At 39.6% G+C, this 12500-nt stretch overlaps 1 protein-coding gene across 2 annotated transcripts in view; it reads right to left on the bottom strand.

Moving 5' to 3' along the window:
- The window catches only part of vwa1 (von Willebrand factor A domain containing 1), a 44203-nt gene that overhangs the window by 6634 nt on the left and 25069 nt on the right, over positions 1 to 12500 (bottom strand). The window contains exons 3-5 of one of the 2 annotated variants that reach the window (XM_061888962.1): positions 7554 to 7883; positions 7209 to 7484; positions 486 to 758 (exon numbers count right to left, since the gene is read on the bottom strand). In XM_061888962.1, coding sequence (XP_061744946.1) covers positions 486 to 758; positions 7209 to 7484; positions 7554 to 7883 — 879 coding nt within the window. Of the gene's footprint in view, positions 1 to 485; positions 759 to 7208; positions 7884 to 12500 lie in introns of both variants that reach the window. The other variant, XM_061888961.1, reaches the window with a different exon arrangement.

The raw sequence follows: 12500 nt of genomic DNA, 5'->3' as shown, positions 1-12500 counted from the left end.
AAGTAATATACATATATAAAAAAAAAAAAATGTTTTTTTTTTTTTCTACTTTTAACACTTAATCAGCTCTATCCCGCCATGATACATTTTTATATTTAGTTTTTTTTCTTCCCCATTAATTCATGGAAAATTATTTTTCTATTTTAAACATAAACATATACATCAAATTGTAATATTTGATGTGAAGTAATTGGAGCCTTAAATATGTCAATTTATAACAACTTTGATTTTGATTCATTATTTTTGAGCAATTACAGTTGAAAATAAATCCCACTTAAATGTTCAGAGATTCAAATGGGCCCCACTCATAAAAGTGTTTAAAAAAAAAGTGATACTTAATTATTTATTAATTTTTTTACTTTCAACACATCAGATTTAACTGTCCATGGTAAGTTTTAACTTTTTCATCATTTTTTCATCAAGAAAGGACAGGGAGAGTCGGCATGGTGAAAAGGAACTCTGTATGAAATATAAATGATTCCTACCTGAGGCAAATGGCGCGGTGCAGCACAGACCCTCGCCCCGCGCCCTCCCGTACACGGGCGACACGCACACTCTCGCCGAAGGGGGGAGGTCGTCGAGCTGCGTCGACAGAGAACTCGGCGGCAAGTAGGCGGAGGAGCGCCGGGCGGCGCCGGCTTGCTGCCCCTCCCACGTGAGCCAGTAACCCTTGAGACCGTCGGCGCCGCCTCTCCAGTCCACCCGCACCGCGCCACCGTCCGCTGCTGTCAGCTGCAGGTCGGACAGGGCGGGGGTCGCTGCAAAAGACGGTAGAACATGTTGAAGCCATCCAGACTAGTCTCCAAATTCTGCTGGGGCGTCAGGTCTGGTGGAAAATGTAACCTTTTTGGGGGTCCTGAATGAGAAATGTCTAAATTGGCTCTCTAGCGCCACCTTTAAAGTTTGAAAAAAATTACCCCTCCTGACAAGTTTTACGTATCGACACACAAATCATGGGAAAAGTCTATCGTGATAGGACGCACATAAAAGTCTCAGGAAACCATACCTGAAAATGAACAGAAAGTCGCCCATCTTGGTTTTTGGCTACCTTTATTCAGCGAGAAAAAAAAAAGGGTCGTACTTTAACAAACTCCTCTGAGGACTTTGACCAAATGAGTTGTGGTTAAAATGACAAATACTACACATATAGGCGATGATAATTTGTAAATTAATTTTTATTACGCCGTGAGATGTGGGCGTGGAATGGCGCCAAACTTTACCTTGATGGTTTTGAGACTTTTTCTAGCCAAAAAAAGGGGGTTGTACTTTAACAAACTCCTAAGGACATTGACCAAATGAGTCGTGGTTAAAATGACGAATACTACACATTAAGGCGATGATGAATTGCAAATTATTGAATCCTACGCCATAAGATGTGGGTAAGGCATAGCTCCAAACTTTACTTTGATGGTTTTTGACACATTTTTCAGCTTAAAAAAAAGGGTCATACTTTAACAAACTCCTCCTAAGGACTTCGACCAAATGAGTCGTGGCTACAATGTCAAATACTAAACATAAAGGTGCTGATAAATTGTGAAAAAAAAAAAATCCCTATGCCATCAGATGTGGGCGTGGCATGGCGCCAAACTTAACTTTGATGGTTTTGAGACATTTTCCAGCCAAAAAAGGGGGGTTGTACTTTAATAAACTCCTCCTGAGGACTTTTACCAAATGAATCATGGTTAAAATGACAAATAACACACATAAAGGCGCTGATAAATTTCGGAAAAAAAATCAGATGCCATAAGATGTGGGTGTGGCATGGCGCCAAACTTTACTTTGATGGTTTGGAGACATTTTCCAGCCAAAAAATGGTGGTGGACTTTAACAAATTTCTCCTAAGGACTTTGACCAAATGAGTCGTGGTTAAAAAATGACAAATATTACAAATTAAGGCGATGAAAAATAGCAAACAATTAAATCATATGCCATCAGATGTGGCCGTGGCATGGCGCCAAACTTTACTTTGAGGATTTTGAAACATTTTCCAGCCAAAAAATGGTGGTAGACTTTAACAAACTCCTCCTACTGACTTTGACCAAATGAGTCGTGGTTAAAAAATGACAAATATTACACATTAAGGCGATGATAAATAGCAAAAAATTAAATCCTACACTATCAGATGTGGCCGTGGCATGGCGCCAAACTTTACTTTGATGGTTTTGAGACATTTTCCAGCCAAATAAGGGGGGTAGGGGTTGTACTTAAACTCCTCCTAAGGATTTTGACCAAATGAAATTGTAGTTAAAATGACAAATTCTCCACAAATAGGCGATGATAAATTGCAGGAAAAAAAATTCTTATGCCATAAGATGAGGCCAGACTTTACTTTGATGGTTTTGAGACATTTTCCAGTCAAAAAATGGTGGTGGACTTTAACAAACTCCTCCTACGGACTTTGACCAAATGAGTCGGGGTTAAAAAATGACAAATATTACACATTAAGGCGATGATAAATAGCAAAAAATAAAATCCTACACCATGAGATGTGGCTGTGGCATGGCGCCAAACTTTACTTTGATGGTTTTGAGACATTTTCCAGCCAAATAAGGGGGGGAGGGGGTTGTACTTAAACTCCTCCTAAGGACTTTGACCAAATGAAATTGTGGTTAAAATGACAAAATGTACACAAATAGGCGATGATAATTTGCAGAAAAAAAATTCCTATGCCACAAGATTTGGGAGTGGCATGGGGCCAAACTTTACTTTGATGGTTTTGAGACATTTTCCAGCCAAAAAAAGGGGGTTGCACTTGAACTTACTCCTCCTAAGGACTTTGACCAAATGAGTCGTGGTTAAAATGACAAATACTAAACATTAAGGCGATGATGATTAATTGCAAAATATTTAATCTTACGCCATAAAATGTGACACATTTTTCAGCCAAAAAAAGGGGTCATACTTTAACAAACTCCTCCTAAGGACCTTGACCAAATGAGTTGTGGTTACAATGACAGTTGCGGACCAAAAATTCTTACGCCATAAGATGTGGGCGTGGCATGGCGCCAAACTTTATCTTCATGGTTTTGAAACATTTTCCAGCCAAAAAAGGGCGTTGTACTTTATTTAACTAACTCCTGAGGACTTTGACCAAATGAGTCGTGGTTAAAATGACAAATACTACACATATAGGCGATGATAAATTGCGGTCAAAAAATTCCTTACGCCATAAGATGTGGGCGTGGCATGGCTCCAAACTTTACTTTGATGGTTTTGAGACATTTTCCAGACAAAAAAGGGGGGTTGTACTTTAATTAACTCCTCCTGAGGACTTTGACCAGATGAGTCGTGGTTAAAATGACAAATACTACACATATGGGCGATGATAAATTGCGAGAAAAAAAAATTCCCTACGCCATAAGATGTGGGCGTGGCATGGCTCCAAACTTTACTTTGATGGTTTTGAGACATTTTCCAGACAAAAAAGGGGGGTTGTACTTTAATTAACTCCTCCTGAGGACATTGACCAGATGAGTCGTGGTTAAAATGACAAATACTACACATATGGGCGATGATAAATTCCCTACGCCATAAGATGTGGGCGTGGCATGGCTCCAAACTTTACTTTGATGGTTTTGAGACATTTTTCAGCCAAAAAAAGAGGTTGTACTTAAACAAACTCCTCCTAAGGACTTTGACCAAATGAAATCGTGGTTAAAATGACAAGTACTACACATATAGGCGATGATAAATTACAGAAATAAAAATCCTATGCCATAAGATTTGGGCATGGCATGGGGCCAAACTTTACTTTGATGGTTTTGAGACATTTTCCAGCCAAAAAAGGGGGGTTGTAATTGAACAAACTCCTCCTGAAGACTTTGACCAAATGAGTCGTGGTTAAACACATATACGCGATGATAAATCACGGGAAAAAAATTCCCTATGCCATAAGGTGTGGGCGTGGCATCGCTCCAAACTTTACTTTGATGGTTTTGAGACATTTTCCAGCCAAAAAAAGGGGGTTGTACTTTAATTTACTCCTCCTGAGGACTTTGACCAGATGAGTCGTGGTTAAAATGACAAATACTACACATATGGGCGATGATAAATTGCGTAAAAAAATTCCCTACGCCATAACATTTGGGCGTGGCATGGCGCCAAACTTTACTTTGATGGTTTTGAGACATTTTCCAGACAAAAAAGGGGGGTTGAACTTTACTTAACACCTCCTGAGGACTTTAACCAAATGAGTCTTGGTTAAATTGACAGATACTAAACATATAGGCGATGATAAATTATGGGGAAATAAATGCTTTGCTCCAATGATTCGCCACACAACACAAGACGTGGGCACAAACTGGGCTCCACAAATTCCAATCATGATCCTAATTGGTAGAAAGGATGATGACACCCTGAAGCGCCCGATGGGTCAGCACCTGTGTGTACCAACTCGGAGTGGGTGGAGCCTTGCGGCGAAACTGCCCCATGCTCTGAAAGGGAAGGACATGGGCGCTAGCATCATGTGCGTGCTAACTGGTGTGAACCCCGCGATGCAACAGGGACGATGTTGCTTGCGGCTTGAATTATTTGAAAGCTGTGTTAAAGGGGAACATTATAGACCAGACCTATGCAAGCGTCAATATATACCTTGATGTTGCAGAAAAAAAGACCATATATTTTTTTAACCAATTTCCGAACTCTAAATGGGTGAATTTTGGCGAATTAAACGCCTTTCTATTTATCGCTCTCGGAGCGATGACGTCAGAACGTGACGTCACCGAGGTAATAAAGCCGCCATTTTCTCAAACACATTACAAACACCGCGTCTCAGCCCTGTTATTTTACATTTTTTTGACTATTTTCTGGAACCTTGGAGACATCCTGCCTCGTCGGTGTGTTGTCGGAGGGTGTAACAACACTAACAGGGAGGGATTCAAGTTGCACCACTGGCCCAAAGATGCCAAAGTGGCAAGAAATTGGACGAAATTTGTTCAAAATACGAGGGTGTGGGGAAAGCCGACGAAATGGTCAGTCATTTGTTCCGCACACTTTACCGACGAAAGCTATGCTACTACAGAGATGGCAAGATTGTGTGGATATCCTGCGACACTCAAAGCAGATGCATTTCCAACGATAAAGTCAAAGAAATCTGCCGCCAGACCCCCATTGAATGTGCCGGAGTGTCTTCACATTTTACCGGCGATGCTAAGGCAGACATGGCACAGAGATGTATGGATAACCTGCAGATGCATTTCCAACGATAAAGTCAACTAAATCAAAAAGGTGAGTTTTGTTGATGTTATTGACTTATGTGCTAATCAGACATATTTGGTCGCGGCATGACTGCCAGCTAATCAATGCTAACATGCTATTTAGGCTAGCTGTATGTACATTTGAAACTATATTTACATCCAGCGTTTCCCTCCACCCACATTTAATGCCAAAGAAACACTTACCAATCGATGGATTTAAGTTGATCCAGTGTCACAAGATGCGAAACTTCCGATCGTTGGTCTGCACATTTTACCGGCGATGCTAAGGCAAACATGGCCAAATAGCGTCAATAGCTATCTGCTCAATAGCTTTAGTTTCTTCTTCAATTTCGTTTTCGCTATCTGCCTCCATACTCCAACCATCCGTTTCAATACATGCGTGACTTGTTGAATCGCTTAAGCCGCTGAAATCCGAATCTGAATCCGAGCTAATGTCGCTATATCTTGCTGTGCTATCCGTATTGGCATCACTGGATGATGTCACAGGAAAATGGACGATGGCTTTACAGATAGTGAAAATCAGGCACTTTAAAAATTTTTTAGGGATATTCCGGGATGGGTAAAATGTTGAAAAATACTTTAAAAAATAAAATAAGCCACTAGGAACTGATTTTTATAGGTTTTAACCCTTCTGATATTGTGATAATGTTCCCCTTTAAATAAAAAATATTGTGGTTTCTGAATGAGAGACTTATTATTGAAGAATGCAAGTAAAGAAGAGTTCACACATTCTCATACTTTCTGAAACATCCAGAAAGAAATTATGTCAGACATCTTGAAAAATGTCTTAACTATAATCTACCTGAAGTAGCATATATTTTTTTAAATTTAAAGGCTGGCAATATTTCAGGGTTCCTCACGAGAAAACCTTACAATTTATTAAATCTATAAACCATTAGTCACACCGGACTATAAGTCGCAGATGTATACGTTGTGAAATGATTGATTTACAAAGAAATATTTTAATCTTAATTGTTTCCAAACGATGTCTGCAACACGGCAGTAAAATGGCTGATCAAACAAAACAGAAGTCATCGTCATGGACCCACTAGCTGCGGAAGCTAGCTCTCCAATCAGCTAAACAGACTCACTAACTCCACGGTGACGTTTTGGTGGATTTACTGAGGAATTTGTGAAAGTGAAACAATACGAAAAGAATGCCATTGTAAGTTAATAATAGTAACGCACACACTCGTTAACGTGTTAGCATATTAGCCAATGCTAACAACGCTAGCTTGATTACAATACGACAGCACACACAAATATGCTTGAAAACACTCCTACAGACGTCACACATGGCACAGTTTAGTAAGTAAGAATAGTTTTAGTTATATTGTAAAACTTACAAACGTTGGTTGGAGTGATGAATAGCAAAAATGCTAGGGACGGTTTAACTTTCAGTTTAAGGCATTAAAACGGGTAAACATCTCAATAACTCCACGGTGACGTTTCGGTGAATTTACTGAGAAATTTGTGAAAGTGAAACAATACAAAAAAAATGCCATTGTAAATTAATAAAACTAACACAGATAGTTGTAAACGTGTTAGCATATCAGCTAATGCCACTGAAACTAGCTTGATTACATTACAATAACACGTACAAATATGCATAAAACATTTCTAAAGACATCACACATGGGACGCTTTAGTAAGTAAGAATTGTTTTAGTTATTTTGTAAAACTTGGACAGTTTTACTTCCGGTTCAAGGCAAAACAGGCAGTACAGTTTCAACTGGCAGCCCGTGCACTGGTCAAAAACAACAATAACACACCTTTTCAGTCCTTTGCTCGGGTTTAAGGAAAACTATTGAAAACAAAACAATATGGGAATTAGCAAAGACAAATCCATCAATTAGCTGCACCGTTTTGCAAGTTGAAAGTGTAGCGGCTTTTAGTCCGGACTTTACAGTACTAACTGTTGGTCAATGTGTAGTTGGAAGTGACCAATCAGAAATGAGGGCTGGGCAGTGATCCAAAAAGGACACCTCTCACCTTCCTTGGTGCAGACTTTGACCGACATGGCCCTCTCCTGGCCCGAGGAAAGGCGGGCGCCCACAGTGACCAGGTAGGTGCTGTCTGGCTGCAGGTTCTTCAGCAGCGTGGAGTTCTGCCTCTTGTCCACCGTCACGGCCTGCAGCTTCCCAGCGGGCAGGGCGGAGTACTCAACCGAGTAACTGGTGACCACGTCCGGCTGAAGAGGACCCCAACTCACCCGGACGCTCGTCGGCCCCGGCTCGGAGACGCTGACCACGGCTGGACTCTGCACCTCTGGTGGGAGACCAAAGGTAGTTGGAAGGGGAAGATAATCATTGAGTCTGAAGGAGTGAAGGAGCTGACCTGCGTGAGTGGTGAAGGTAACAGAGAGTGTGTCGAAAGACTGTCGGTTAGACTCCGGTGTCAAGGTGGCCGTGTACGTGGTGTCGGGCTTCAAGTCGGTCAGCCGGACGGTGTCGGAATCCGCCGACTGCACCAGTCTCTGGTACCGACCTCCGCCCGTGCTCGGACTGGTCCCGGGCCCGCCTCCCGCGCCTCCCGTACCGCCTGTCGGACGCGGGCCAAAGCGGATCTCGTAGTGGCCCGGCAAACCGGAAAGAACGGGTCGCCACTGGAGGGTGGCAGCGTTGGAGGAGACGTCCCGGACCTGGATGCGCTCAGCACGGATGATCTCTGTGGGAGACACAATGTAAGACTAGATGGGGGATACTGTGGTACTACCACTGGCTCCATCTAGTGGTAAATAATGTGTGTGATGTTACAATATAAGTGCATACCTTGTTTTTAATGAATACTTAGTACTACTACAGTACTGTGATTTAATGTAGTCATTATGGTGGTACTAAAAGAATACTCAGGTCTACTACACTACTGTATTTAAATGTGGTCATTATGGTGGTACTTAATGAATATTTAGGTCTTCTACACTACTGCACTTTAATGTTGTCATTATGTTGGTACTTTATGAATACTTAGGTCTACTACAGTACTGTACTTTAATGTTGTCATTATAGTGGTACTTACTGAATACTTAGGTCTACTACACTACCGTATTAATGTTGTCATTATGGTGGTACTTCGAAGTGTTTTCTGAGGTGTACTACACTACTATATTTAATGTTGTCATTATGGTAGTACTTAATGAATACTTTGGTCTACTACACTACTGTATTTTAATGTTGTCATTATGGTGGTACTTAATGAATACTTATGGTCCACTACACTACTGTATTTAAATGTGGTCATTATGGTGGTACTTAATGAATACTTAGGTCTACTACACTACTGCACTTTAATGTTGTCATTATGGTGGTACTTAATGAATACTTAGGTCTACTACAGTGCTGTATTTTAATGTTGTCATTATGGTGGTACTTACTGAATACTTAGGTCTACTACACTACCGTACTAATGTTGTCATTATGGTGGTACTTCGAAGTGTTTTCTGAGGTGTACTATACTACTATATTTAATGTTGTCATTATGACAGTACTTAATGAATATTTAGGTCTACTACACTACTGTATTTTGTTGTTATGGTGGTACTTGGAAGTGTTTTCTGAGGTGTACTACACTACTGTTTTCCTTGACCTTATGTGGGCTCTACTGAGGATGTCGTTGTGGTTTGTGTTGTGGTTTGTGCAGCCCTTTGAGACACTAGGGATTTAGGGCTTAATAAATAATCATCGATTGATTGACTGTATTTTAATGTTGTCATTATGGTGGTACTTAATGAATACTTAGGTCTACTACACTACTGTATTTTGTTATTATGGTGGTACTTGAAAGTCTTTTCTGAGGTGAACTACACTACTGTATTTAATGTTGTCATTATGGTAGTACTTAATGAATACTTAGGTCTATTACACTGCTGTATTTTAATGCTGTCATTATGCTGGTACTTAATGAATACTTAGGTCTATTACACTACTGTGTTTTAATGTTGTCATTATGGTGGTACTTAAGGAATACTTAGGTCTACAACACTAATGTATTTTAATGTGTCATTATGCTGGTACTTAATGAATACTTAGGTCTATTACACTACTGTATTTTAATGTTGTCATTATGGTGGTACGTGGAAGTGTTTTCTAAGGTGTACTACACTACTGTATTTAATATTGTCATTATAGTAGTACTTAATGAATACTTAGGTGTACTACACTACTGTACTTTAATGTTGTCATTATGGTGGTACTTAATGAATACTTAGGTCTACTCCACTACCGTATTGTAAAAGTTGTCTTTATAGTGGTACTTGGAAGTGTTTTCTGAGGTGATACTTGTTTAGGAAACTGTACTACAATGGGGGTGAGCATCTCTGAGCGCCTAAAGATTCGATACTCGATTCCCATTGATTCTCACAATGTATTATTTGGAATAATATTTATATTGAAGCTTTTTCAAAACTTTCCAATCAGCTAAACAGACTCAATAACTCCACTGTGATGTTTTAGTGAGTTTGTGAAAGTGAAACAATACAAAAAGAATGGAATTGTAAGTTAATAATACTAACACAGACACTTGTAAACAAATTAGCATATTAGTTCATGCTAACGACGCTAGCTTGATTACCTTACGAGAGCACGTACAAATATGCATAAAAACACTCCTACAGACATCATACATGGGACGCTTTAGTGAATAAGAATTGTTTTAGTTATATTGTAAAACTTAAAAACTAGAGTTGTCTGATAATTGCTTTTTTGCTGATATTACGATATTGTTGAAATCTTAATTACCGATTCCGATAGCAACCAACACCGATATATACAGTCGTGGAATTAACACGTTATTATGCCCAATTTTGTTGTGATGCCCCGCTGGATGTATTAAAAAATGTAACAAGGTTTTACAAAATAAATCAACTCAAGTTATGGGAAAAAATGCCAACATGGCACTGTCATATTTATTATTGAAGTCACTGTAGTGGAATTTCTGACCTTTTATACCATATTTTATGTCTATCGAAGTCCGAGAGGAAAACTTGTCAAAAAGCCTTAAGAGGTCTGCTCTTTTCTTTTTTTCCTATTTGAAACCATTGAAGGATCATATGTAGGTGAAAGTTTAATTTGTGGTCGCCCTAACCATTCTACAAAATGTTTTGATTGTTTGTTATGACTAAGGGATCCAAGGTTGTTGCGGAGCAAGCAGTTGCAAAACAACGGGACCTTGACACATGAGGGAAACATATAAAAAGCCAGTAGACCAATATTTGATATGATTTGCATGATCTGGATCCTATGGAGGATGCTGTCTGTTTACATGGGCAATCCAATCCAACTCTGTACTTCTTCATATTGGGTAAATACAACTTTTGTACTAAAACCACTTTGTTTGCTGTTTAAGCTTGGGACAATCCACCACATGCATTATTTTCTTAACATGCCTTAAAACAGCAGCTTTGGGACAGGCTCTCCCAAATATCAGACATCCCTATTAAAAACGTTGCTTGGAGCGGCGAATGAAGAATCCATTCGAGTAGAACGCTATGGACGGCTAGAAAACTAAACGGCACTCCGGTAAACAAATTTCAAAAAAGCACTACGGGTAAATGGAAGGACACAGCAGCACCTGCAGTGAGCTAACTTGTCCAAAACATGGTGCCATAGCAGACACCCTGCTAGTGTTTTTGCTTGTTGTTTTATTTTTGTAAAACTATTTTGGTCATAGAGGTCTGCGAAAAAAAATCCATAAACGAGCTGCTCCGTTTTGTAAGCTGCAGGGTTCAAAGTGTAACACAAAAAGTAGCGGCTTGTAGTCTGGAATTGACAGGAAAACATTGAGAAAATCTTTTGTAGCGTTACATATCTTATCTTTTATATTTCTTCCTTCTAGGGCACTGCCCAGATGAGGTCAATCTTCTAAAGGCAGACCCGGGGGCGCAGACCAAACCGAGAGCTAAAAGAGAGACGAGCTCGGCTTTCCAAACGCATTCATGACCTCTTCTGCAACAAGACCTAGAAATAGTCTATGCAGCCGACCATCGACAAGACCTGCAGAGGTGTGGATTTAAATTTCAGGCAAGGCAGCACCACTTTAGGATGCATTGCCGAGGAGCCCCCTGTGGCCACCTAATCTGCTTGCTCTATATATAAGGAACATGGCCGCCATGACGGTCACCTGATCTGCTTGCTCTATACATAAGGAACATAGCCGCCATGTGTCTGCAGGAGCACGCAGGACCAGCAGCACTGCCCTGTCCAAGGGGCATGACCAGGGGGCGGAGTCTGGACCACCATGGTCGTGTCTCGTCGGCAAGCTGGGACCAAAGGCTTGGACAATGGCATTTAATGGGTCATTGATTGACTTTCCAATCGCCATTTTGTTCATCCCCATTGAAAAGGGAAATACGTTCATAAAAAATGCATATTTTTTAAAATGGAAATAATTCCATCTCCATGCAAAAAATTGATTATCATTATTATACCAAATAGGGGTGTAAAAAAATAAAAAATTGACATTTAATTAAATTGCAATTCTTATTTGTAATGATTTAAAATCGATTAAAAAAAATTAAAATAAAAATAATTTAAAATATATATATACATACATACACTCATATACATATATACGTAACTACACGTACATACATATACATTTATACACATATATACATATACATACTGTATATACATATATGCACATACTGTATATGCACATTTCTCTACATATATACACACACATTCAACAAATTTGTGCACTTTTTGAAGACGTTCAAACAATTGCGTGCACTTTTTGAACACGTTTAACAATTGTGTGTACTTTTTGAACACGTTCAACAATTCTCTGCACTTTTTGAAGACGTTCAACCATTGTGTGTACTTTTTGAAGACATTCAACCATTGTGTGTACTTTTTGAACACGTTCATCCATTGTGTTTACTTTTTGAACACGTTCAACAATTGTGAGCATCTTTTGAACACGTTCAACAATTGCGTGCCCTTTTTGAACACGTTCAACAATTGTGTGCACTTTTTGAACACGTTTAACTTTTGTGTGTACTTTTTGAACACGTTTAACTATTGTGTGTACTTTTTAACACGTTCAACCATTGTGTGCACTTTTTCAACACGTTCAAACGTGTGTATTTTTTGAACACGTTCAACAATTGTGTGCACTTTTTGAACACGTTCAACAATTGTGTGCACTTTTTGAACACGTTCAACAATTTCGTGTACTTTTTGAACACGTTCAACAATTGCGTGTACTTTTTGAACATGTTCACCGATGGTGTGACCACCTTGGTGCCATGACTTTCCCATCGTCACATCCCTAGTTGTCCACTAG

The sequence above is a fragment of the Nerophis ophidion genome, linkage group LG27 (assembly GCF_033978795.1).
Source record: "Nerophis ophidion isolate RoL-2023_Sa linkage group LG27, RoL_Noph_v1.0, whole genome shotgun sequence".
Taxonomy (NCBI): domain Eukaryota; kingdom Metazoa; phylum Chordata; class Actinopteri; order Syngnathiformes; family Syngnathidae; genus Nerophis; species Nerophis ophidion.
This window is presented reverse-complemented; position numbering and strand designations above follow the sequence as displayed.